Genomic DNA, 23,970 nt, shown 5'->3' with positions numbered 1-23,970 from the left:
TGACCTGGGTACTAGGTGTACTTGGTCCTCTCAAGAGCACTGGGCACTCCTAACTGTTGAGAAATCAGCCCTCTGTCTCTTTTTTTTTTTTTTTTTGATTAAGTCTGTCACTATACCTGGCGCTCACATGTTCAGCTGGGCTGGCTAGCCATCCAGTCCCAGGGACCCTCCAGCCTGTCTCTCCAGTGCTAGATGACAGGCATGAGCCAGCCTCCATTTTTTTTTTTTAAATAGGAGTTCTGATGGTCTTGTGTGCTCATGCTCGCATGACTGACAGAAACATCTCCTAGTAGTGTGCTTTCGTTTTGAGAGGTTTTATGTTTATTATTATTATTATTATTATTATTATTATTATTATTATTATTATTATTATTATTATTGGGGGGATCAGAGGACAACTTTCTGGAGTCAGTTCTCTCCTTCCCGTTGAGTTCCACAGTGGAACTCAGGTCACTAGGCTTGTATAGCAAGTGCTTTTACTCTGAAAGCTATCTTGAGGGCCTCATTTTGTTTTGAGAGGAGGCCACACCCTGGAGCCGTGGCTGGCCATGGAGTTTTCACAAGGTAGACCTTGTACACAGTGACTAGAACACGTTCTGACTACACCACCCATTCCCACAATTCTAAAGTGTACAGTGCAGGGTTTTTCACTTCATCCCACTTGCCTTCCTCAGAGATTCAGATTCCTGCTTCCCTCATTCTCCCTGGAGGGCCAATCATGGCCAGCTTTACACCTGCAGGAGGTGTGAGTGGGTGTGGAGATGGCCTGGGTGGGTAGGTGGGGCTAGACTGGGCATTGGCCCCACGTCTGTAAGTGATCTGGAGTGTGTGATGGTTAATCTTGGTGTCAGTTTAGTGGGTTTTAGAAACTCTGGAGGGCTCAGTTGCTAGAGAGCTTGCCTGGAATGCGCAGAGTCCCTCACTACATAGACCCAGGATAGTGGATATACATCTGTCATTGAAGTACCTGGGTGGTGGAGGCAGAAGGATCGGATTTCAAGGTTATCCTTGGCACTATAGAGAGTTCAAGGCCACACTAGGCTGCATGAGACCCTGTCTGAAAAAGAAAAACAAAAAGCAGTGAAATCACTGTGGAAACAGACCTGTCTGTCCACAAGGGAGTTCCTACAGTGGGTTCACTGAGACCCACCCTCATGGATGGCGTCATGCCACAGGCTCTGGACTGAGTCGGCACAGAACTGAACAGTAGCATTCAGCTCTCTGAGGTCAGCCTGAGAACACCTCCTAAGCCACAGGTCCTGGGGAGGGTTTGGAGTTAGCTCTGACGGTCCTGCCTGGGTCATTTGGGGTTTATCCACTCATGATCTCCAGTCTGTAGGTCAGCCTTTTCTGTTGTTGTCAGCTGTGGAAAGCTTTGTCGCCACCGTTTCTTTGACTATTTTCACCCCCCATTTTCTGTTCTGAGGTCTGACTGTGGGTGGTAAGTCCTTGAGGTTCCGTTCCTGTGTCCCACAGCTATAGCACTTTGAGTTTCTTTATTCTGTTGTACTAGCTTCAAACTCATGACTTCCTTTCTTCCTCCTCTTCTTACGTTTATTTATTTTGTGGGCATACACATGCCCCAGTGCATATGTGGAATCCTCGGCTCTCTCCTTCCACCGTACGATGTAGGGATGGAGTTCAGGTGACCAGGCCTGGCCAAAGTGCCCTTACATGCTCAGGCATCTCACCAGCCATTTTTGTTTTGTTTTCTGGTGGTGCAGGAACCCAAGGCCTTTCCCATGCTAGGCAAGTACTCTTACCACTGAGCCACACTCCCACCTCTCTGGGCTGTTCATTCTTGATGTCATATTTCAAATTATCATAGTTTTTGATTATAAGATTTCCCTTCAGATCTCTCTATTTCTTCACTGAGATTTGTTTTGTTTTGTTTTGTTTTTTAAGACAGGGTTTCTCTGTTTAGTCCTGGCTGTCCTGGAACTCACTTTGTAGATAGACCAGACTGGCCTCAAACTCATAGATCCGCCTGCCTCTGTCTCCTCAGTGTTGGGATTAAAGGCATGCACTACCACCATCCAGCTCTTCACTGAGATTTAAAAAAAAAAAATGTTTTTTTTTTTTTTAAATTCTATGTGTATGAATGAGTGTTGTGCCTACATGTATATCTATGCCTGGCACCCTTAGAGATCTCCTAGAAATAGGATTACAAACAGTTGTGAGCTGCCGTGGGGATGCTGGGAATTGAACTTGGGTCCTCTAAGAACAACTGTCTCTTAGATTTTTATCCTTACATAGCTCTTTGAAGAGTTCACAGTAGGTACTTTGAGGGCTGTCTTCTTCCCTGCCAGCAGGGAGTCTGGGGCAGAATGCATTGGCAGCCTCTTGTGTTTGTCTGAGCGCTCTCTTCCTCCTCGGAAGGATGCAGGTTAGTGCCCAAGACCTTGGACCTAGTCAGTGTTGTGCTCCAGCAGCTGTCCTTGGTCACCTGCTTCAGCCTGCCCCATGCTCACGTGGGACTTCACTGCTCCACGGCTAGTCTCAGCTGCCACACTGTGCTCCTGATCCACGGGAACACGCTCCGCCTGTGCCGTCGTCCCCTGGGCTTCCACACAGTGCAGGACCCATGCTCCCTGACTCCTGTGTCTGTGTTCCTCTCCCAAAGCCAAACACAACTCAATATTCCTTTTTTGTTTTCTTTTGGTTTGGTTTAGTTTTGGTTTTGTTTTTCGAGAGAGGGTTTCTCTGTGTAGCTCTGGCTGTCCTGGAACTCGTTCTGTAGACCAGGATAGCCTTGAATTTACAGAGATCCGACTTGCCTCTGCCTTAGTGCTAGGACTAAAAGTGGCAGGCGTGCGCCACCACTGCCAGGCAACACTGAATATTCTAAAAACTTCATAAATGGCCACACTTTCCCAACCTGCTGGTGTTTGGGAGGGGCTTGTTTGTAAGAATTGAACCCAGGGCCCCCTGCAGGCTAGGCAGGCTATTCTGCTGTTGTCAGTTATACCCCTAGCATTCCCTTCATTTTCATTTTGAGACAGGGCCTTGAACCTGCACTACAGCAGAGGCAGGCCTTGAACTTTTATCCTCTTGTATCGGCTTCCTGAGTCACTGGGTTGATAGGCATGTGCCCCAGACTCAGCTTGGGCTGGGCTGTGTTGGGATGGGAGAGGTGGGCAGCCCCGTGTATCTGCAGCCATGGTTACATCTCTGGCTATTATTTCTACTGTCTGTGCGCGCTGGTACTTTTGGCCACTGTTGTAAAGTGTGTCTGTGTCTACTGTGTGTGATTTGTTATTGCATGAGTCGTCTTGAATGTCACCGCTGCCATAGCAGCCTCACCAGAATCTGCCAAACTCCACCTTGGCCCATGAGGAGGCTCCTAGATACTTCCTGCCTGTTTACTGATGCACACCGTGGTTGGATTAAACAGCTTCAGTCCTAGTCTCAAACTTTCAGCTGTCATTAACCCTTAAGTGACACAATGAACTTTTCTAAAATATTCATCCACTGTTGGTGGAGGTGAAATTAGTACAACCATTGTGGAAACTGGAGACTTCTTAAAAAATTAGTGCCCAGCTGTTTCACTCCTGGACACATACCCAGAGAATTGCACACTCTGTATAGAGATATTTGCAACCCCATGGTTATTGCTGCTCTGTTCACTGTCACTGAGAACTGGAATCAACCTATTTGTCTGTCAACAGATGAATGGATAATGAAATTTGATACACATGCACACATACACACACACACACACACACACACACACACACACACACACACACACACACAGGAATACTACTCCACTCTAAAGAAAAATAGAGTTAAGCCAGGCAGTGGTGATGCACGCCTTTAATCCCAGCACTCAGGAGGCAGAGACAGGTGAATCTCTGAGTTTGAGGCCAGCCTAATCTACAGAAGGAGTTCCAAGACAGCCAGGGCAACAGAGACACCCTGTCTCAAGACATGACAAAAAAAGAAAAAAGAAAAAAAAATAAGGTTAAAAACATTTGCAGGGGTATGGATGGACTTAGGATGTGTACTATTAAACAAGGTCACAGAATTTCAGAAAGAAAGATACTGCATGCTCTCTGTCCTTATCTCATATTGATACGTGTAAACTAATGCACATGTAGGTGCCGTATCACATGAAGAAAAGAGAACAAGAAAGGCTGAGAGCAGGGGATGAGGAAGGACCAGAAGGCAATGGACATGAGTTATGAAAGAGGATGTAAAGCTAACTGGTTTTCTAGTTCTAATTCGGACATGGATTGTTTGGTTTAGGTGGTGGATAAGTGCATATGATATATTTGATACCGAAAGTGTAAAATTTAATGTGAAGCGCCACAGCTTTGGTTCTGAATCCCTTTTTAACTGTATACAAGTTAGCTGAGTTGCATAGACTTGGGGTCTGGTTAATTTTGGTGTGTGGTCTTTTCATTTATTTGTAAGGTTTTTATAATAAAATTAGGAAGCATCAATTCTTAAGATTGATTTTAAGATTTGTTGGTGCTGTGGGGTGCCGTGGGTGTGGGAGTAGAGACAGCTGCAAGGAGTTGGCTCTCTCCCTCTACCTTTATGTGGCTCTGAAGATCCAACTCAGTTCATCAGGCTTGTGGAGCAAACGCCGTTACCTACTGAGCTCTCTCTCATAGATATTAAGTACATGAGTAATTCCAGCCTCTCGTCCATAAGGACTCCTGATGACAATGGAAGAGACCACTGATGAGTGAGTGTTTGTGCCTGGACCTGGGGTAGGGATAATAGTGATGGGAACAGGAACAATCCCTTGGGCTAGTAGAGGACCAAGTCCAGAGGGCAAAATGGAGGCAAAGGGCTACACTGTCCAGGGAAGGTCTGTCAGTCTCGGGGATGGACAGGTGCCAGGAGAGATGGACCAGGGGACCTGCTAGGGGCATGGTCAAAGTGTGTGACACCAGCAGATGTGGGGAGACACAGAGGAGACCTGGAGAGGGCAGGACTGCAGTTGTCCTGGCGACTAGTAGTGCGCTGTCACACAGGACTTGGAGTTTATGTTTTCTTTTTCAGATAGGGTATCACGTAGCCCAGGCTGGCCCTGAACTTGCTGTGTTGCCAGAGGATGACTTTGGAAGTCTGTCCTCCTTCTTCCACCTCCCAAGTGCTGTGGTCACAGGTATATGGACAGCTTTTCATTGGCGCTGTAACTCAGTTTCCCTCTGTTGAAAGTTAGAAGGTGATGGAAGTTGGTTGCTGCTTCCCCACACCCAGAACACCCACTTAGTCTTCCCTTCCCACGAATGAAAAGGATCTTAGGGATGGGGCAGTGGCTCAGTGAGAAAGAGTACCTGCTGTGCACGCATGTTTGAATCCCCTGCACTCACCCCATGTAAAAGCTAGGCTTGGCTGCATGTGTCTGTACCCCAGCCATGTGGGGAGTGGAAACAGGGTTGCTGGCTGCCAGTGTAACTCCAGGTTCAATGAGAGACCCTGTCTCCAGGGAAGAAGATGGTGAGTGATGGGGCAGAGCACCCCTTAGCCCCTTCCCATCTCCTCTTGTGTACACGTGCACACACACCACAGATATACACATATATGTGCACATACACACATGGACCTTGACAGCCTCAGCTCCCCAAGAACTGCAGGTGCTGCCTCTGCTGGGGTGCAGTGAAGGGATGAGATTTGTTTCCACAAAATGAAATTCATTTCCTTATTGTCCGTGGACCTCTGCCAACAGGGCAATGCTGCCTCCCAGGAATACATTTGCTTTCTTTGCTTCCTGGCCCCAACTTCTTCCATGCTGGTGGACTTAGCCAACTGCCCCTACCGATGCCAGATAGGGCTGGGTGGGGCTGTAGGTGGAGACTGGGAGCCGCTTGCAACAGCCGACCCTGTCCCACCCACCTGGGTTCCAGCTTCTGGGCTGGGCTGGGCCAAGTCTGGGCTCTGGGCAGTTTGTTGGGTCTGGCTGTCCTTTCCATATTAGGAAGACAAGCCTGGCTGGCCCAGGGCTACAGAGAGGAAGCACCCTCGGTGCATTGAGTTGGGCTGTGCCTTGTTAGCCCAATGGAGCTGCTGTTTTTTAAATAGCAAAGCCTTCTTGCTCTTTAGATGGGATACAGGGGGAGAGCAGGAGTCTCCAGCAAAAAGCTGTTGTCTGGACTGTGATGCTGAGGTAAGAGCTGAAGCCGTCACGTGCCTCGCCTGGAACGTTACTGTTCCAGGAAACACTGCTCTCATTGCAGACTGACCGGCTCTGCCACCGGGCTCCCTCTGGGCTGGTGTGAAGATGCCTGGCCCTGTCCGAGAGGCTCTTCCTGCCTCTGCGGTCAGCTCCTGAAAGGCTTTCCTAAGCCGACTTGGACAGATTGGTCCTGGGCCTGTGGAAGTTGCCAGAATGGACAGATTGAGTAGAGAGCCTGTTTCTGCCCTGGCTTCTCCATCTCAGGGCCCAGTGACGCTTGATCCTGGTCCCTTCTTTGGTGGCCTGGCTTTCCAAGAGTGGTGACTTTCTCTGCAATATCTGAAATACATGTTTACTTAGGAAGTACAGTCAAGGGATCCAGAGAGCTAGAATGTTTAGAGTGCTAACAAGTTTAAAGTGCTCTCTGTGTGTGTGCATGCGCATGTTCATATGTGTGTGTGCTCACACGTGTCCAAGATATTATATTCAAATAGTAACAAATACTAGTTTGGTTTTTATAGTACTGAAGATTGAACTTGAGACTTCATACATGCTAAACAAACTCTCTCCCACAGAGCCCCCCCCCTCACACACACACACACACACACACACACACACACACACACACACACACGTACCCTCTATCTTTTGTTTTGAGATAGGATTTCAGTAGTTTACAGGCTGCCCTTAAACTCAACAGCTATAAGCCTAGGCACCCCTTAAATTGGCCATCCCCCCTTTTCAGTATCCCAAGTACTTGGAATGACAGACCTGTACCATGAGGCCCAACAGCTAAATACTAGTTTTTAACTATTATTATTACATGAAATTCAAGATTTGGGCAAAAGATCCTTGATGTTGCTAATTGTTCTAAAATAAGATACACTTGACTTCCTGGGGAGTGCTGAGTGCCAGGGCAAACATCAGGTTCCACCAGAGTGGCTAGTCATCCTTATGAGAGGAGCTGGAACAAGGGTGTGCTTCTTGAAGTAACATTAGCTGGAGAGCTCGGTAGCCATGCGTGGGTCTTTGAGCACTCCTGAGCCCTGGGTTTGAGTCTCAGGTTTGCATGGAGAGAAGCTGCCCACAATGTACTTGGGGGACCAGGTTCTCCCTGTCTGTCAAATGTTCCTGATTTATCAACTGAGTCTGTTGAACATACCTGTATTCGTCCTAGGTTAACTTAGGTTTGTGTGTGTCAGGGGTTGGTTTAGATTTTTAAGTATTATGTATATGAAGCCAGGCATGGTTGCACACACCTTCAATCTCGGCACTAGAGAGTCAGAGGCAGGAGAATCTCTGGGAGTTTGAGGCCAGCCTGCTCCAGTGAGTTCTAGGACAGCCTGCTCCAGTGAATTCTAGGCTGTGTAGGAAGATGTTGTCTCTATGTATTTGCATATGAGTGTTTTGCCTGTATGTATGAATTTGTTTGTTTCTTTGTTTGTTTGACATGGGTGTCGGGTCCCCTGGAACTGGAATTACAGACAGTTGTGAACTACCATGTGGGTGATGGGAATCAAATCCAGCTCCTCTGGAAGAGCAGTCAGCTCTTAACCCCTGAGCCATCTGTCCAGCCCCCTCCTGTTTGTATGTATTACATATGTGTCTAGTACCCTTGGAGGTCAGAATAGGGCAGATCCCCACTGCATTGGGGTTACAGAGGTTGGGAGCCACAATGCCAGTGTAGTAATCAAACCCAGGTCCTCTGAAAAAGCAGCAAATGCTCTTCATCCAGCCCCAGTCTCTCTGGTTTTTTAAGTCCCAGAGGCGCCAGTGTAGCCAGCTCCCCCGCTCCATGTTGTCATGGCTGTGGCTGCTCCTTCACTGGGTTTCTGCAGTGCTGGGTTTAGAGCCCAGGGCTCCGTCCATGCTAGGCAGCACTCTTCCAACTGAGTGACATCCTCAGCCCTTGCTTTGAATAGTTGGTACAAATAGTTGGTACAGTCTCAAGCCTAAGCTGGCCTCAAACTCATGACAATCCTCCTGCCTCGACTTTCTGAGTGCTGGGATTGCAATAGGCATTTGCCACCACCGCTGGCAGTTTTGTAAATGTTCTCTGTAAAAGTGGTCTCTGAAGGAGATTCCCTTTGGGAGGGTGGGCAGACTTACTTAAAACACAGATCCTCAGGGCCAGCCGGTTGCTGGGGTATCAAGAATGAAGCTACTGGTGTGATCACAAATCCCCCAGCAATGCAGCACAAGACACCTCACACCAGAGCAGAGCTTAGCCACAGTGACCTGCCAGTGTGTGCACTTTTGAAATGCTGGGCTAACGTGCCATCCTCACCTTGGGTATGTATGCCACAGCACAGATGTGGAGATCAGAGGCCAGTTCTTTCCTTCTACCTATATGTGATGAGTTTTAGGAACTGAACTGAGGTCATTAGGTTTGCTTAGCAAGCACTGTTACCCACAGATGCTCTCTTTGCCTGCCTCTGGCCAGCCTGGTATAGTTTTCTGGGGAGGGTTGGCATATACTTCGGTTACTGTCTCACCCTTGCAGAGCCAGCTGCCGACCAACAGAGACCAGTGGCTGGGAGCAGTGACCCCGTCTCAGGGCCTGGACCCTCCAGGGCTCTCTCTTCTTCTGATCGGAGACTTTGGTCATCACTCTTGATGCATAGGTTCCTCTGGTTTTCGTCTCCCTGCATCCTTTTGCATTGTGTGACTCAGCACCATGATAGGTACCCACGGCCACAGCCACCTTGGCTCATCTTGAGGATGTTCTGGCAAAACGGATTGCCTTTTGTGTGTGTGTGTGTGTGTGTGTGCACAAGTGTGAAGGCTGCACATGTGTGTGTGTGTACGTGTGTAGAGACTATAGGCTGATATCAGGTATCCTCCTCCATACTCTGCACCCTAATTTTTTGAGACAGGGTCTTTTACTGGGACCTAGGCTGGCCAGTTTGGCTTCTCATCTCTACCTACCAAGTGTGAGATTCCAGGTGTGTGCAGCAGTGCCTGGCTTTTCTGTGCGAGTTCTGGAGGATCTGAACTCAGGTCCTCAAGCCCGATTAACAGGCACTACTTGCTGAGCCACGTCCCCAGTCTCAGCTAAAAGAAGATACTTTACAGGAAATACATTAGAAATTGTGAAAATTCTTTGCTTTGGGCCTTGGTAGGGGAGGACTGCTATTATAGGCTGGGGATTTGACTCAGTCGGTGGAGTGCTTGCCTACCATGCCCAAAGCCCTGGGTTCCAACCCCAGTGTTCCTAAGCTGTATGTGGAAGTGTACACTTAAATCCCGGCACTCTGGAAGATGGAGGCAGGAGGATCAGGCATCCAAAGTCATCCTCAGCTACATAGAGTTCAAGGCCAACTAGGTTTCATGGGGCCCTGTCTCAAAAAAAGTTAAAATGGCCACTTCCTGATCCAGCTGTGGCTGTCCTTGGCATAGACACAAGGTGAGGCCTCTTTGCCTCTGACCTCCTGGGGACGGCACTGCAGCATGTTTGGACTGTGGAATAAAGGGAATGGAGGGACTTCCTGTGTCGTCAGGTCACTGTCTTCAGCCCCCTGCAGAGTTACTGGCGCTCTTAGTGAAGCCTAGGCCCTGGGGGACTCCCTGCTCCTTAGGCTGTCCCCACACAGAACTAGGCCAGGCCAGTACTTCACTGGGTCAGAAGGCACGTGGCCCCACGTGGACTCTGAGAGCTCTTGTTACCAAGCATGTGGCTGCTTCTCCCCTCCAGAGTCATTTGTTCCTTACAGGAAATGGCCTTTAGAGGACAGGCTGTAGCAGTGGAGGCCTCTGGGAAGCCCACATTGCAGGCCATTGCCATGTTCCTCCCTGTGATTGTCATTTCATGAGATTAACTGGAATGAATGTTCACCAGTGGAGACTTCGGCTCCCGTTTGTAGCAAGGGGACCTATGGCTACACAAAAAACCAGGAAGGGGCCTCAGGTTTCTCAATGTATTTAACCACATGTGTGTCGTGCATACTTGAGTGTGTGTGTTTGTGTGTGTGTGTGTGTGTGTGTGTGTGTGTGTGTGTGTGCATGTGTGTGTCTAAGTGCTAGCCTAAATGAACTCTATATAACTAAGGCTAACCTTGAACTTTTGATCCTCCTACCTTCACCTCAGTGCTGGCATTCCCAGCATGCACCACATGCCCCGTTTATGCAGAGCTGGTGAGGGACTCAGGGCTCCAGCTCTGAAAACAAGCTTTGCCTAATGGCAGATCCTGGCTGTCAGCTGCTTATTTAATTTCATCAGCCTATGACAATAGTTCTCGTATTCCTTGGTGGGTCAAGAATGAAAGAGCACTTCTATGTTAGTCTTGTTGAACGCCTCATTCCACAGTGCGAGATCTTGCACATTTACAGGTACTTTGTAAGATACTCATTGTGGTTAACCCAACTGCAGGAAAGTGTCAGCATGGTGACGTCACTCTTGAAGTTTTTTTTTTTTTAGCCACCTCCCTCCCACAGGCATGTCTCTAAACACAGAGGGTTCTTTGAACCGCTTTGTAGTGTATTGATTTTTAAATGATACTTGTCTGTTTCGTGTGTGTGTGTGTGTGTGTGTGTGTGTGTGTGTGTGTGTGTGTGTGTGCCTGCGTCATAGAGGGCATGAAGAGTCCGAGAATAGCCTGTGAGAACGGGTTTTCTCCTTCCATTACATGGGTTCCAAGAATCAAAGTCAGGTCGTCAGGCTTGGCGGCAGGTGCCTGTACCTACTGAGCCGACTCTGTGTCCCCTTTCTTGGTTTTTGTTTTTTTTTTGTTTTTTGTTTTTTGTTTGAGACAGGGTCTCATGCAGCTGAGGTTTATCTTGAACTTTTGATCCCCCTGCCTCCACCTCCCAAGTGCTGGGGTTACAGTTGTGCACCACCAATCCAGGTCCAATTTGTATTTGAAGGAAAATCTGGTGTTCTGAAACTCCCCAAACAAGGTGGATCTTGGTTTAGTTCCAGAGGCCTCATCTGTCACTCACTGACCCATCGTCACCTGGACAGGGTATGCTATGAGGCCTTCTCAAGTGGTTGCTTTAGAAATTCATTTGTCAATTACCACATTTTTCCTTATTTAAAAAGAAAATTTAAGGCCAGGCATGGTGGCGCATGTGATTAATCCCAGCACTTGAGAGGCAGAGGCTGGCGGGTCTTTGAATTCCACGACAGCCTGATCTACACAGAGAAACCTTGTCTCAAAAAAACAAAACAAAACAAAACCAAAAAAACAAAACAAAAAACAACAACAACAAAAACCCAAAGTGGGGAAAATGTAGATGTAAGAGAGATGACTCAGTCCTGTGTTCAATTCTCAGCACCAATATGGCTGCTCACAACCAGTTATAATTCTGGTACCAAGGGATCTGATGCCCTCTTCTAGCCTCCAGAGGCACCAGACACACTAGTAGTGCCCAAACATATGTTCAGGCAAAATACCCATATACATAAGATTAAAAAGGCCAAAAAAATAAAAAGAAAAATTTTAATTTTGTTTGTTTTTTGAGACAGAGTCTTATTCTGTATCCCAGCCTAACCTTGAATTCTCTCTGCAGTCCAAGTTAGCCTAGAACTCACTATGTAGCCCTCATCCTCCTGTCTCAGCTTCCTGAGTACTGGGATGCTGACAGGAATGGGCTGCTTCCTCCTGCTGCAAAGTCTGCCCTCTCGGGTGTTTCACTGCAGAGTCGGGTGCTCAGGTCCCTGCTCCCGTGGATGGGGAGTCTGAGACATCCCTCACATGTGAGAAGTCATCGAATGCAATGGTCTCACTGTGTGCAGCATCTCAGGCCAGGAGTCTGTTTTCAGAGTGGGATATCCTCCCTAATGCTCTGCGGTGTCCCCTGCAGGCCCCACCTCCTCCAGCTCACCATCCCCTCCAGAAAGTGAAGTCCTTGTTCTGCTGGGATGGAGGATCGGAAATGGGGAGCAGCTGTGTAGCCGAGAGATGTGTTAATTTTTTAAAAACTTTGCCAGAAGCTTTTTAGTGTACTTCCTTGTCTCTGTGACCAGGAGGAAATTAACTGTCTCAAGTTGGTAAGAAATTGGTATTTTATTCTTACTTTCCGACAGCTTGGCAGCGCCCCTGTTGTGGGAGGTGGGGCAGGTTACCAGATTCCTCCTTCAAAGATGGAGTAGCCAGGCTTTGGGCTGAGGCTGACTAGGCAGACAGGCAAGAAGACAGGATAAAGTTCAAGGTCTGCAGGGATGCAGAGAAGAACTTGGTGCCCTAGTCAGCTGGGGCTGTTTCTGTTTTTTTTTTTAAATCTGCATGTACGTGTTCGTGTGTGTGTGTGTGTGTGTGTGTGTGTTCCTGTAAGTGCAGGCACATGTGTACCACCACACCACACGTGTGGAGATCAGAGGACAACCTCAGATGTTAGTCCTCCTCTCCTTCCACTGTGTCTACTCATTCATGAGTTCCAGTGGGCCAGCAGGCGCCCTCCCCCCAACACTGGAATTACAGACACCTTGTGGCATCCAGCTTTTGTGTGGGTTCTAGAGACTCGAACTCGGGTCCTTGTGCTTGCCATGCAAACGCTTTTCCTTTAGAGCCACTTCACCAGCTCCAGCCAAGGCTATAATGGTCAAGCCAACTGTGTCCTGAGCTGAGATCCCAGGCTAGATACAGTGTTCTCACCTCCTGACAGTCGGCCCAGCCCCTGGCCTCCAGACAGGGTGGGACTCAGTCATTGGCTCTACTTGTGAGCCTTCAGGCAAGAACTTTGGTATAATTTACCTGCCACAGAGCTAGTCATTTAAATCTCCCCATTGAGTGGCTAGTGCTAGAATAGAGTTCTTGTTCACACCCAAGAAGCCACTCCCTCAGCGTCTGTGCCCTCTCCCCAACCCAGCCAACCCAGGCAGCTCTCTGTCTCCTTTACATTCAAGGACAACTTACAGGGGCTGGTTCTCCTTTAATCATGGGCTTGCGAGCAAGCAGGGGTTTTTTTTGTTTTTGTTTTTGTTTTTGACTACAAGAGAGATCCTGTTTTTAAAATAAAATAAATATCAAACAAACAAAACAGCAAAATTCCCCCCTATATGGGTGCTGACTTGAGAGCCTGTCTCCATGATAGACTCCAAGATGGACAGCGAAGGATCCCTATCTGGTAGGTACCTTGACCTCAGCAGGGTGGTCTAGGCATTGTGAATGGCAGGTCAGGACAAACGCCAAGCTAGGAGCCAGGTATGTTGGCTCACATCTGTAAATCACAGCTGCTTGGAAGACTGCAACAGGAGGATTGCCAAGAGGTCCAGACCAGTTCTACACAGCAAGACCTTGTCTCAAAAAATAAAATTAAATTAAATTAAAATAAAAAGTGTGTTAGAGGGGTGGGGGGTTTAAGCCGGGCATGATGGCACATGCCTGTAATCCTAGCACTTGGGAACCTGAAGCAGGAGGATGAGGAGGAGTTCAAAGTCAGCCTGGGCTACAGATAAACATCAGAAAAAGAAACTAAGACTGTAGCCAAGGTCCCTGACTCTAAGTGGGGATGTTACAGGAAGGGGTGTGGTGGAAGACACTGAGTGCCCTCTGCCAAGCCAAGGGGCTGGCACTTTATTCTCACCAGTTCCTGCTGACAGGGTGGCTACCTGGGTTGAATTTTGGAAGAGTAAGTCAGGAGCTGTTCCAGCAAGCAAGCTGAAGATGCTTATCATCGAACGTGTTTCTCTGGGTTGCCATCGCAGTGGGGTGTGGTGCTGCAAAGGACCTCAGTTAGGGCTGAGAGAGATTTTTAGTAAAACAGCCTTTTCTCCCTCCCTTCCTCCCTTGGTGCTGGGAATCAAATCAGATGTTTGTAACATGGGGACACATGTTCTCAGCACCATTAATGGAAGGGAGGGAAGGAAGGCTGTTTACTAAAAAAAATCTCGATCAACATACACACATTCATCTTGGATTTGGTTTTGTTTGGCAGTACTGGAGGTACTCTGGGACCTCCATGGTACATGGCTGTTCCCTCTGAGGCACTTTGCTAGCTAGCTGCTCAATGGGGGACTTGAGGCAGGGGCATACCACTCACCTGTGTCTCCAGCTCTTAGAATCTTGGCTGTTGGGGCTGGAAAGATGACTCAGGGTTAAAGAGCACATACTACTCTTCAAGAGGACTACAGTTCAATTCCCAGCATCCACGTTAGGCAGCCACAACCTCCTATAACTCTAGCTCCAGAGGATCCAAGCCTCTTCTAGCATCCATAGGGGCTCGAGCACAAATGCTTTCTGTCTGTCTGTCTGTCTCTCTCTCTCTCTCTCACACGCACGCATGCACTCACGCATACACGCGCGCGCACACACACATACACACCACACAAATAAACCCTTTTTTAAAGGGATCGTGGTTTCAGCTGGCAGCCCCTTTGGAGAGGGCTGTTGTTCAGGCCCTCCAACTTAGTTGGAGCAGAGGAAGGAAGGACAAAGAGGCTGGAAGGGCTGCTGCCCGTGTTCTCGGGTGGTCCCCATCTGCATAGCAAACCCCACTCGGAGCATTTCTTTCAGTTGTGAGGCCCCAGTGATTCAGGGTGATGAGCAGAGGGATTTAGGAAGGCCTCGGAAGCCCTTCAAGCTCTCCAGAATTAGTCTGCTCTTTTTTCTTTCTCTCCCCCCCACCTTGTATCTATTTATTTTATGTATATACTAGCACAGAAATAGGCAGATCCTGAGCTTGCCAACCAGCCAGTCTAGCTAAAATGGCGGGCTCCAGGTTCAGTGAGAGACCCTCTAAAATTCAGGTGGAGAGTGACCAAGGAGGGCACTCAGCATGGCCTCTGGCCTGCACATGCCCACACACCTGCGCACACACGAATCTGGAAATTAGAGGTGAGCCCAGCAAATAATGTCCGTTTCTTAGAGATGGGGGAAGTTGCTCACCTTGTCTGAGTATGTGGGGTGGTCTTTGCTGTGGACGAGTCCTCCTTGGCTGTTCCAGGGTCAGATTAGTTTGTCTGTCTGTCACTCAGTAGATATGCCTGGTCTAGGCTTGTAAGCCTTAAGTTTAGTGAGAAGCCAGTTAGAGAACACACCCTCCCTCCACCACCCCCAAATATCTCTGGAGCATCCCTCTACCTTTGTGTGGTGGCATTTGTTTATACCTTGAAGGAATCTCTCTAAGCCGGCCATGGTGCTGCATGCCTGTTGTCCCAGCAACTCAGGAGACAGGAACAGGAGGATCCCGAGGTCCAGGCCAGTCTGGACTCCATAGGAAGACCCTGTCTTCTAATGGGAGAATGAGTGAGTGAGTGAAACCTGTTTTCAAATGGGGCAGGGTCCTTTTAGCTGGTTTTTGCTGGAGGAGTAATTGAGTAGTGAGTGAATGAGTGAGTGAGTGACAAGTGAATGAGATCTGTGCCTAAGTGGGCAGGATCCGTTTAGCTATTTGCCCCTGAAGGTCAGAAACCACGGTCATTGTCACCATTACTGTCCTGGTACATGGAGGCTCCATGGGTTGGTTCTCGTGGCATCTGCTGGGGATATTTACATCTTTTGTTTACAAGCAGAGTACAGCTGATGCCAGAGTAAGACGAAGTGTGTTCCCAGGAATACCAAGCCCGAGGCTCCTGCTGCTCCTGCCGTGTGGGTGGTGGGACCTCAGCCCTGCACCCAGTAACCTTGTGCTTGACCAGCCGTTCTCCTCTCTTTGCAGATGCACCTTCCGGTTCCCGAGCACGGCCATCAAGATCCAGTTCACATCCCTGTACCACAAGGAGGAGGCCCCAGCATCCCCTCTGCGGCCACTCTACCCTCAGATCTCCCCACTGAAGATCCACATTCCGGAGCCGGACCTCCGGAGTCTCGTCAGCCCCATCCCTTCCCCAACTGGCACCATCAGGTGAGCCGTTCCTCTCTCGTGCCCAGGTTCTTCTGAATGGAGCTAGTCTCTGGGAGGTCCTCCTGCAAGGGACAGTCACCCTCGAGTCACCACCTGCCCAGGTTGTAGATTTGAGTTGGGGCCTCAACTCAAGTAGGAGAATGGGTGTGTGGCCCCGTCCTGTATCCCCAGCACTCCAAAGGCTGAGACAGGAGTATCTCCCGTGCACAGCCAGGCTGCATGGACATTCAGGAACATCCTGGCCACTCAGTGAGAGAGACCTTGTCTCAAGAGCAAACAGGCTGGGGTGTAGCTCAGTTGGTAGAATGTGTAGGTTCTGGGTTCGGTCCCCAGTACATCATAAACTGGGCATTGCGGTGTATGCTTATGATCCTGGATGCAGGGTTATGAGAAGGTCATGGTCGTCTTCCATTATATAGTGAGTTCAAGGCCAGCCAGGTTTACATGAGACCTTATATCAAAGTGGGGGAGAGGGGGAGACTTGGATTCTGACGGGTGTTTTTCAATAAAGCAGATTTCCCTCTCACTGCCTCTCATGTTCGTGATGCTTCTAAAAGTGCTGTGCCACCATCAGGTGCTGGGGCATGGTGCCCCTGAGCCCTGTGGCTTCCACCTCTGCTCAGGGCACAGGCCAGCCCTATAGAGATGGCAGATAGTGGCCGAATCTCTTGTGCCTATGGCATAGGTGTGGCACAGTCCTTGGGGGTCAGGATTTTGAGGACCCATAAAAACTTCTGAGAACTATTCTCCAGCAGAGCCAGGCTTGTACCATCCCTGAGCCCTGGCCATGGGTCACTGCTATGGGCAGCCTCACTGGGTCCCCAGAGTTATATCTCCTACTTCTCAGGGGTCTGCTTAATGCTATCTCTTTATTTAAAACCTTTTTTTTCCCTAGTGCTGGGAGTCAAACCCAGACTTTTGTTCATACTAGTGTCTTAGTTACTTTTCTCTTGCCGTGAAGAGACACCATGACCAAGGCAACTTATAAAAGAAAACATTGAAGTGGGGGCTTGCTCACAGTCTCGGGGTGATCCGTGGCTAACATGGCAGCAGGGATAGGCGCGACACGGGGGCAGTGGCTAGATCTGCAGGCGGCGGGGTGGGAAGAAGGGGGAATGGACTGGGCCTGATAGAGACTTGGAAACCTAGAGGCCCACCCCCAATGACACACACACCTCCTAATCTTCCCTAAACATTCCATCAACTGGGGCCAAGCATTCAAATACATGAACCTATAGGACCGTTCTTATTCAAACCATCACACTGGGTAAGGGGATTGTAGGCAACTGCCACTGGGCCATTAGGAGACATTGAAGCTTTCTGATGCTCAGGCTGGCCTGGAACTCTTGATCCTCCTACCTCGGTCACCAGCTGGGATCACAGATGTGCACCGCCACAGATGTGCACCTGGCTGGAGTTTACCCATTTTTAAGTTTATATATAAGAGATTTTTGATTCTTGATTCTAGAGGTTCAGTAGTCAGGGTCACATCTGAGGATGTCCTTCCTACTGGTGGAAACCCAAGATGGTTAAAAGTATCACTGTGTGTGTGTGTGTGTGTGTGTGTGTGTGATGGTGGGAGTGGTGTTTAACCCTCGGTTTGCCTTTGTAAACTTATTTTGTTTCCTACCATGAAATGCATGCACACGGGCCCCTTGTCTGGAGTAGGTTTCCTCTTTCCTGACACCAGCGAGAGGTACAGCCTGGGAACTTGCAAGCCCAGAGTTCAGGTGTAGACCCCTAGTGTGGTCACGTGGATGATGGGTTGTGTCCTTTTGGGTAGGTCACATCACAGCAGCTTCCTAGGCCATGTGTCCCTCAGGAAGGTGGTGGTGAGAGATGACAGCCCACCTGTGCTCAGCACCTGCCACTTGTCGCCCCGCCTTGTCACTTCATCAGAGATGGCTTTCCCAGCGTCATTTCAGGCTGAGCATAGCCCCATTCTCACACCCAAATTCATGTGTGCAATCCATTGCATGGGGCCCCAAGACAAGTCCTCCTTAGAGTTCACGGCTAGTCAGGGCAGTCGGGATGTTCTGTGCATGTAATTTGTTTTGATTTCATTTCATTTGTTTTTTTTTTTTTTTTTTTAGCATTATATTGGCTTATTTGTATTTGTTTGTTTGTTGAGGGAGGGCACTTTGAGGAGTTACTTCTCTTCCCATCATGTGGATCCTGGGGCTCAATCAAACTCAGGTGGTAAGGCTTAACGGCAAGCCCCTTACCCTCTGAGCCGGGTATCTGACCCCGGTTTTGGTTTTTGAGACAGGGTCTCAGACTGTAGTTAGGCTGGTTCTGAAATTTGCAGTAATCCTCCTGCCTCAGCCTCCCAAGTCCTAAGATTGCAGGAGTGAATGTTTGATTAAATGTTTGAGTAAAATGACTTGGTTCCTCCATACAGTACCTCTGCCTCAGTGGTCCCTGTTATACAACTCATCCCCAGTACTCAGGGCTCACAAACAGTTAAGAAAACTGTAGCCTGTTAGTTAGACAGGAAATCACTTGGCTACTAAAAGGCACAAGATGCTTACGTGCAAACAAGTGGGGCCACCTTGAAAGTGTGATGCTAGGAAAAGCTTATGTTCAAGGCCAGCCTGAGCTACTGAGTAGGACCAAAGCCAGCTTGGGCAACTTAGTGTACTCTGTCCTGTAATAAAGAGGACTGGGATGAGTTCAGTGGTAGGACACTTACTTCCTTAGCCTGGAAGAGGCCCTGAGTTTAGCCAGGCATGATGGCACATGCCTGAAATTCCAGCCCTTGGAAGGGGAAACCCGAAGAATCGCATAGAAGTTCAAGGCCAACCTGATCTACATAATGTGTTATAGACACACCAGTCCTACATAGTGAGACCTCATCTCAAAAACAAAAACAATAACAACAACAAAATTTAAAAAAAAAAAATTAAAAAAAAGAAAAAGAGGCTCTGGGTTCAATATCCAGTACTAGGGTACAAGATTATGGGATTGAATAGTATTATTTTTAGCATTGTTTGTTTGTTTTTGAGACAAGATCTCACTGTGTAGCCCTGACTGACCTGGAGCTCACTAAGTAGACCAGGCTGGCCTCAAACTCAGAGATCATCCTGTATGTGCTTTCCGAGTGCTGGGACTAAAGATGTGTGCTACCATGCCTGGCTTCATAAAGTAGTTTTCATTAATAGCCCAAATAAAAACAGTAGTCGGGGTTAGGGTATTGCCGGGTTGGTAGAGTGCCTGTCAAGCACACAGGAAGCCCTGGGTATCCTCAGCACTGCATAACACTAGGCACAGTGCCGTAAGTCCCAGCTCTGGGAAGTGGAGGCAGAAGGAAGCTGTGCATCTTCAGCTGCGTAGAAAACTTGAAGCCAGCATGGATTCCATGAGACTGAGAAACAAACAACAGCCCCCTGGTTAAGATGTTGGACGAGTTGGGGTGTAGAATGGCCTTTGGTCAGGTGGGACACTGGTTGTAAAGACCCTATCCCCCTCCGCTGAGCAGTTGGTGCTCTGGTGGCCCCAACGCTTCCTTGGAGTCCGGTCTTTATGTCTACGGCATTCCTGATACTGCTGGGAGGGAGCAGGCCCTTGTCTCCTCAGAATTCCCACAGGGTCTCCTGGGGGGAGGGGCTCTGGGTTCTTGGTCACCTGTAGAGATGGTGGCGTGGGACCTGCCCTGGACTCCCTGAGCCTTTAAGTGTCACAACAAAAGATCTCTGTTGACATCCGTTTATCTCCGCACTGTGGAATTCCATTGAGCTTTTGTAAAGCTCGGAGGCCTGAGGTTCGTGCCTGCCAAGACTTTTTCAGTTTGAGTTTCTGTGTAGGGGTGGAGCCCTCCTGTTTACAAACACGCCCTGCCCTTCCTCTCCCAGGCAGCGGGAGCCAGGGCGGGGCAGGCTTGGGGAAAGGGCCTGACTTCCCAGCCAGCAGAGTGGGTCCCGCCCTGTGCAGTCAGCTTGCCTAATTTGGTGAGCTTTGCTAGCGGGTCCCTATTGGCTGATCTGGGCACTGAGGGGGACCTCCCATCTGGGGCTCCTCCTTCCCTGGAGCGGATCCTAAGCTTGGTACCTGCCACACGTCCCCTTGCCTTCTCTCCACCCCCACCAGACGCTGGCTCCGCTTTGCTGGCCGGCCTGGGCGGCTCCATGTTTCCCAGGGCGGTTTGTTCCGCTGTGGTTTTGAATGGTGTGTACGTCGGTTTTTTTTTTTTTCTTTTTTGCGGGGGTAGAGTAGGGGGGGTGGGGGTGGGGCCCTTTTCCCTGTCTGTAGGGCTCCGCCCAGCAAATGAATGAGCTCTTTGAAAGAAACCGCAGCTTCGACAGTGTTTTGACCTTTCTATCTGTGAAGAGCAAGTGATTTTAGGAAATGAAGGAGCTAGTCATTTGCTGAGGTTACTCAGAAGCCAGGCTCCTTGGGGGTACACTTAAACAAACTGCTACAGCAGTCATGGAGATACTTGTGGATCCAGGCATGGGGGTCCCTGCACTCTGGAGGCTGAGGCAGGAAGATTGCAAATTTGAGGCCAGCCAGGGCTACATATTGAGATCTTGTGTCAAACCAACAAAAAGGAATGGAGAGATAGATAGTTCCATGGGTAAAGTGCTTGTTTGTGTTTGTGCCCAGGTGAAAACCCAGCCAGCGTCACATCTGTAATCGTAGTGCTGTGGGCCCACTGGCCTCTGTCTCGCTGAAACTGGAAACTCTGGGTTCAGTGAGAGACCCTATCTCAAAAATAAAAATGGAAAGGCTGTCGAGATGGCTCGGCGAGTAAAGGTACTTGCTGCCGAGCCTGAAGACCAGAGTTCCCAGAAACCACTTGGCTGAGAATCCCGAAAGTTCTTCCGTGGGTACAGTGACATGGAAGGAGGAAATGGAAGTGTGGACTGCACATGGGTCTTTAGCATAGTTCCACTTTATTGCTGATAACTCCAGTGTCTTTTGCTCTTGGAGATCTTTTGCGTTGGGAGGGCATCCAGTAGAAGTCTAGAGCCCTACCCCGCCCCCAGCCTTGGTTTCACTTGCTTGTGGTTTCAGTTACTCACAGTCCAAAAATATCAAGTGGAAAATTGTCGAAAATGAACAACTTACAAGTTTTCTTTGCTTTTTACAAGTAGCTCCGCCTTCAGGTGTGACTCCACCTAGTGTATCCAGTAGGTGGCTTGATCACCAGATCTGCACTGGGGGCTGGGCATGTAGTTCTGGGGTAGAGCACTTCACCTGGTATGTGCAAGGCCCTGGAGTCCAATGGTATGGGGTGGGGGATCAAATAATCTTGTTTTGTTTAGCTGACAATTCAGGTGCACCAAAGACTAGCTGCAAGCTCTGCTGTTACTTGAAGAGGTGGCACTTTATCATGGGAGTGAGAATGTAGAGCACGTCCATGGGTATATGGTTCTGTGCTGTCTGGGGCTTCAGGCACTCATGGAGGGGTCTGCACATGTGCCCTCGGAAAAGGAGCCTCCTATATGCCTGCCTGTCTTCTTGGCAAACTTTGGTTCCTCCTTCAGGGTGTTTAACCTTACTCATGTTTCAGTAGAGCTTCAAGACGACTTTGAGAGTTTGGGTCTGGACATTCATAGACACTGAGGTGTGCTGCTTCCTGTTCCTGTCTGTACCCTCAGGCCTCACCTTGTTTCCTTCCCCATCTGAAAACTTGGGGGAAATTGGTTTCTCCCCACTAAAGGTTTGGGGCCTTCCATGTTCCTTTGGCTTTTCTCTACTGTCTGCATCTCCTCTGGGACCATCTGGGGTGCTGCAACATTGGGCTGAGTCAAATCTTGGTGGGGATCACCCCTAGTTCTCCTGGGATGACAGTGGCTGCATCTCAGGCATACCTGTGTGGCATCACCTGTGCTGTGTCTGATAAACCTGCTGTGTACTTTTGTGTGGTCACTCGTGTACGCAATGCGTGTGTGCACTGGACAGCCCTCCCTCCCTAGATCTCCCACTGGTGGGATGCCTTTGCAAAGCACAGAACTGGCCAGAGAGGCTGAATCCAGCATCAGACCCCACTAAACTGCAGGGTGGTTGCTCCCCTTTCCTGTGTTAAGTCTGCCTAAAAGTAGCTAATATTGAGCTGTGCAGATGGGTCAGTGGTGAGGACCTGAGTTTGAATCTCCAGAATCCACATAAAGATAGATACCATATGGGCCAGCTAGCCTACATAGAATATATGTCATGACAACAACAAAAAAGAATATATGTAACAAGGACCAATACCTGAGGTCATCCATGCATACATGGACACACACACACACACACACACACACACACACACACACACACACACACACCATGTATACACAGTTTGTTTTTTTTTTTTTCAATGAATACCTAATGTTTGGGTGTTTTCCACCTTGGGTGCTGTGCAGTTTCAGAAGCAAAGTTAATCTTTTGAAGTAGCTTCCAGGACTTAAGTAGCATGACACTTACCTTAGGAGAATAGTCTTTTTAAGCATGTATTTATGTGTGTGTGTGTGTGCGCTGCACCATGGTGCATATGTGGAGGTCAGAGGACTACTTTCAGGAGTTGGTTCTCTCCTGCCGTGTGGGTTCCGAGACTTGAACCTGGGTTCTCGGGCTTGCTTGCAAGCCCCCTTCATCCACTGAGCTCTCTCACCTGCACAGAGCACAGACATTCTTGAAGATAAGTCTAAAATGCTTGCCTCTGGAAAGGTTCCTTCCATGCCCTTTTGTTTTGTTCGGACTTAGCAGTAGACTGAGGGTGTTGCATCATTCGCATGGTGGAGAGACTCCCCCAAGACTCCTCTCACTAACCTCATCGTCCGCCCCATGCCGGCATCCTTCTGAGGCACGGGTGTGGGTGACTGCCTCTTCTTTGGTTTTAGAGGTCATATTTGGACTTCCTACAGGGACATGCAGGATTTCACTTCTCCTCCCTCTGCCCAATACAATGACATCATCTTTGGTCCTACGCATGTCAGATTGTCACTGTGTCCTAATTACGGGGCCTAGCCACTTCCTTCCCTGTACTTTGGCTCCATTTTCCCCCTTTTTGGAGTCTGTAATTCCTCTTTTCTGTTTGGCTCAGTGCGCTCTGTGTCCTGCTCCCTTCTCTGCAGGACCTGGCTGCCGGCCCTTCTGACCTCGGATCATCTTCCTCATCATCCGGGGACTTCTCAGAAGGACAGGGTATCTTTCCTGACTCAGAGGCTTCTCTTTCCTGCCTTTCTCCTTTGTCTTATTAAAGAATATTCTTCACATACTTCCTAAGAAAGGGTCCAGGAGAGACATTTTTAAAAGACAATCTAGCCAGCATGGTGATTCCGTTCCTTTTTTAAAAATTTTTGAGGTACTAGAAATTGAACCCAGGACTTAACACGTTAGGCAAGCACTTTATTCTTGAGCTCCAGCCCTTTGTTTTATATGTTTTAAATTTACTTCATTTGTTTAATTAATTTATATTTTTGAGACCATCTCATGTGTATGTAGACTGGTCTTGAACTCAGTGTGTAGTCTAATTGGCCTTCAGTTTCACACTCCTACTTCAGCTTCCTGAGTAGCTGGCATGATAAGCCTGTGCACAAACTCAGGGGCCGGGGGGCCTGTTCTTGTACACATATGTGTGGAGATAAGAGTTCAGCCTTGTGTACCATTCATCTGGTGCCCACAGGGTCTCTTTCTGACCTAGAAATTCACCAGTGAGACTAGGCCGACTGGCCAGTGAGGCCCAGGGATCCTCCTGTCTCTGCCTCCCCAGAGCTGGGATTACAAGTGCCAGCCACCATGGCCAGCTTTTTACACGGGTTCTGGATATCAAATTCAGATCCTTGTACTTATGTGGCCAGCACGTTGCCATCAGGGCCAACTGTACCAACCGTGCCACCTTCAGAGCCCTGGCCCTGGCAGTTCTTACAGACTGTAGGCGCCCCCCCCCCCCTTAATTTTGACAGTACTGTTCTAAGCACAGTGATTCTAGGGTCTCCGCTTTGGCTGTGGGGCTGGCACTGGAAGAAAGTGATCAGAGGGTCCCTGCTACTGGGTGTCTGCAGGAGCAGCAGTGGCCCCTGACTAGGAGATGGGCTTACCTAGAGCATGGGAGGCGGTAGGGTGCTCAG

At 48.9% G+C, this 23,970-nt stretch overlaps 1 protein-coding gene across 2 annotated transcripts in view; it reads left to right on the top strand.

The window, feature by feature from the left end:
• Positions 1 to 23,970, top strand: part of Foxk1 (forkhead box K1) — a 66,355-nt gene that overhangs the window by 24,449 nt on the left and 17,936 nt on the right. For both annotated transcript variants that reach the window (XM_052754190.1, XM_052754189.1), the window contains exon 2: positions 15,728 to 15,913. In XM_052754190.1, the coding sequence (XP_052610150.1) occupies positions 15,728 to 15,913 (186 nt within the window). The remainder of the gene's footprint in view (positions 1 to 15,727; positions 15,914 to 23,970) is intronic.

The sequence above is a fragment of the Peromyscus californicus genome, unplaced genomic scaffold (genome assembly GCF_007827085.1).
Source record: "Peromyscus californicus insignis strain IS unplaced genomic scaffold, ASM782708v3 Scaffold_2__1_contigs__length_46816999, whole genome shotgun sequence".
NCBI classification, from domain to species: Eukaryota; Metazoa; Chordata; class Mammalia; order Rodentia; family Cricetidae; genus Peromyscus; species Peromyscus californicus.
The sequence above is the reverse complement of the archived record's forward strand: the minus strand, read 5'-3'. Positions and strand labels throughout refer to the sequence as shown.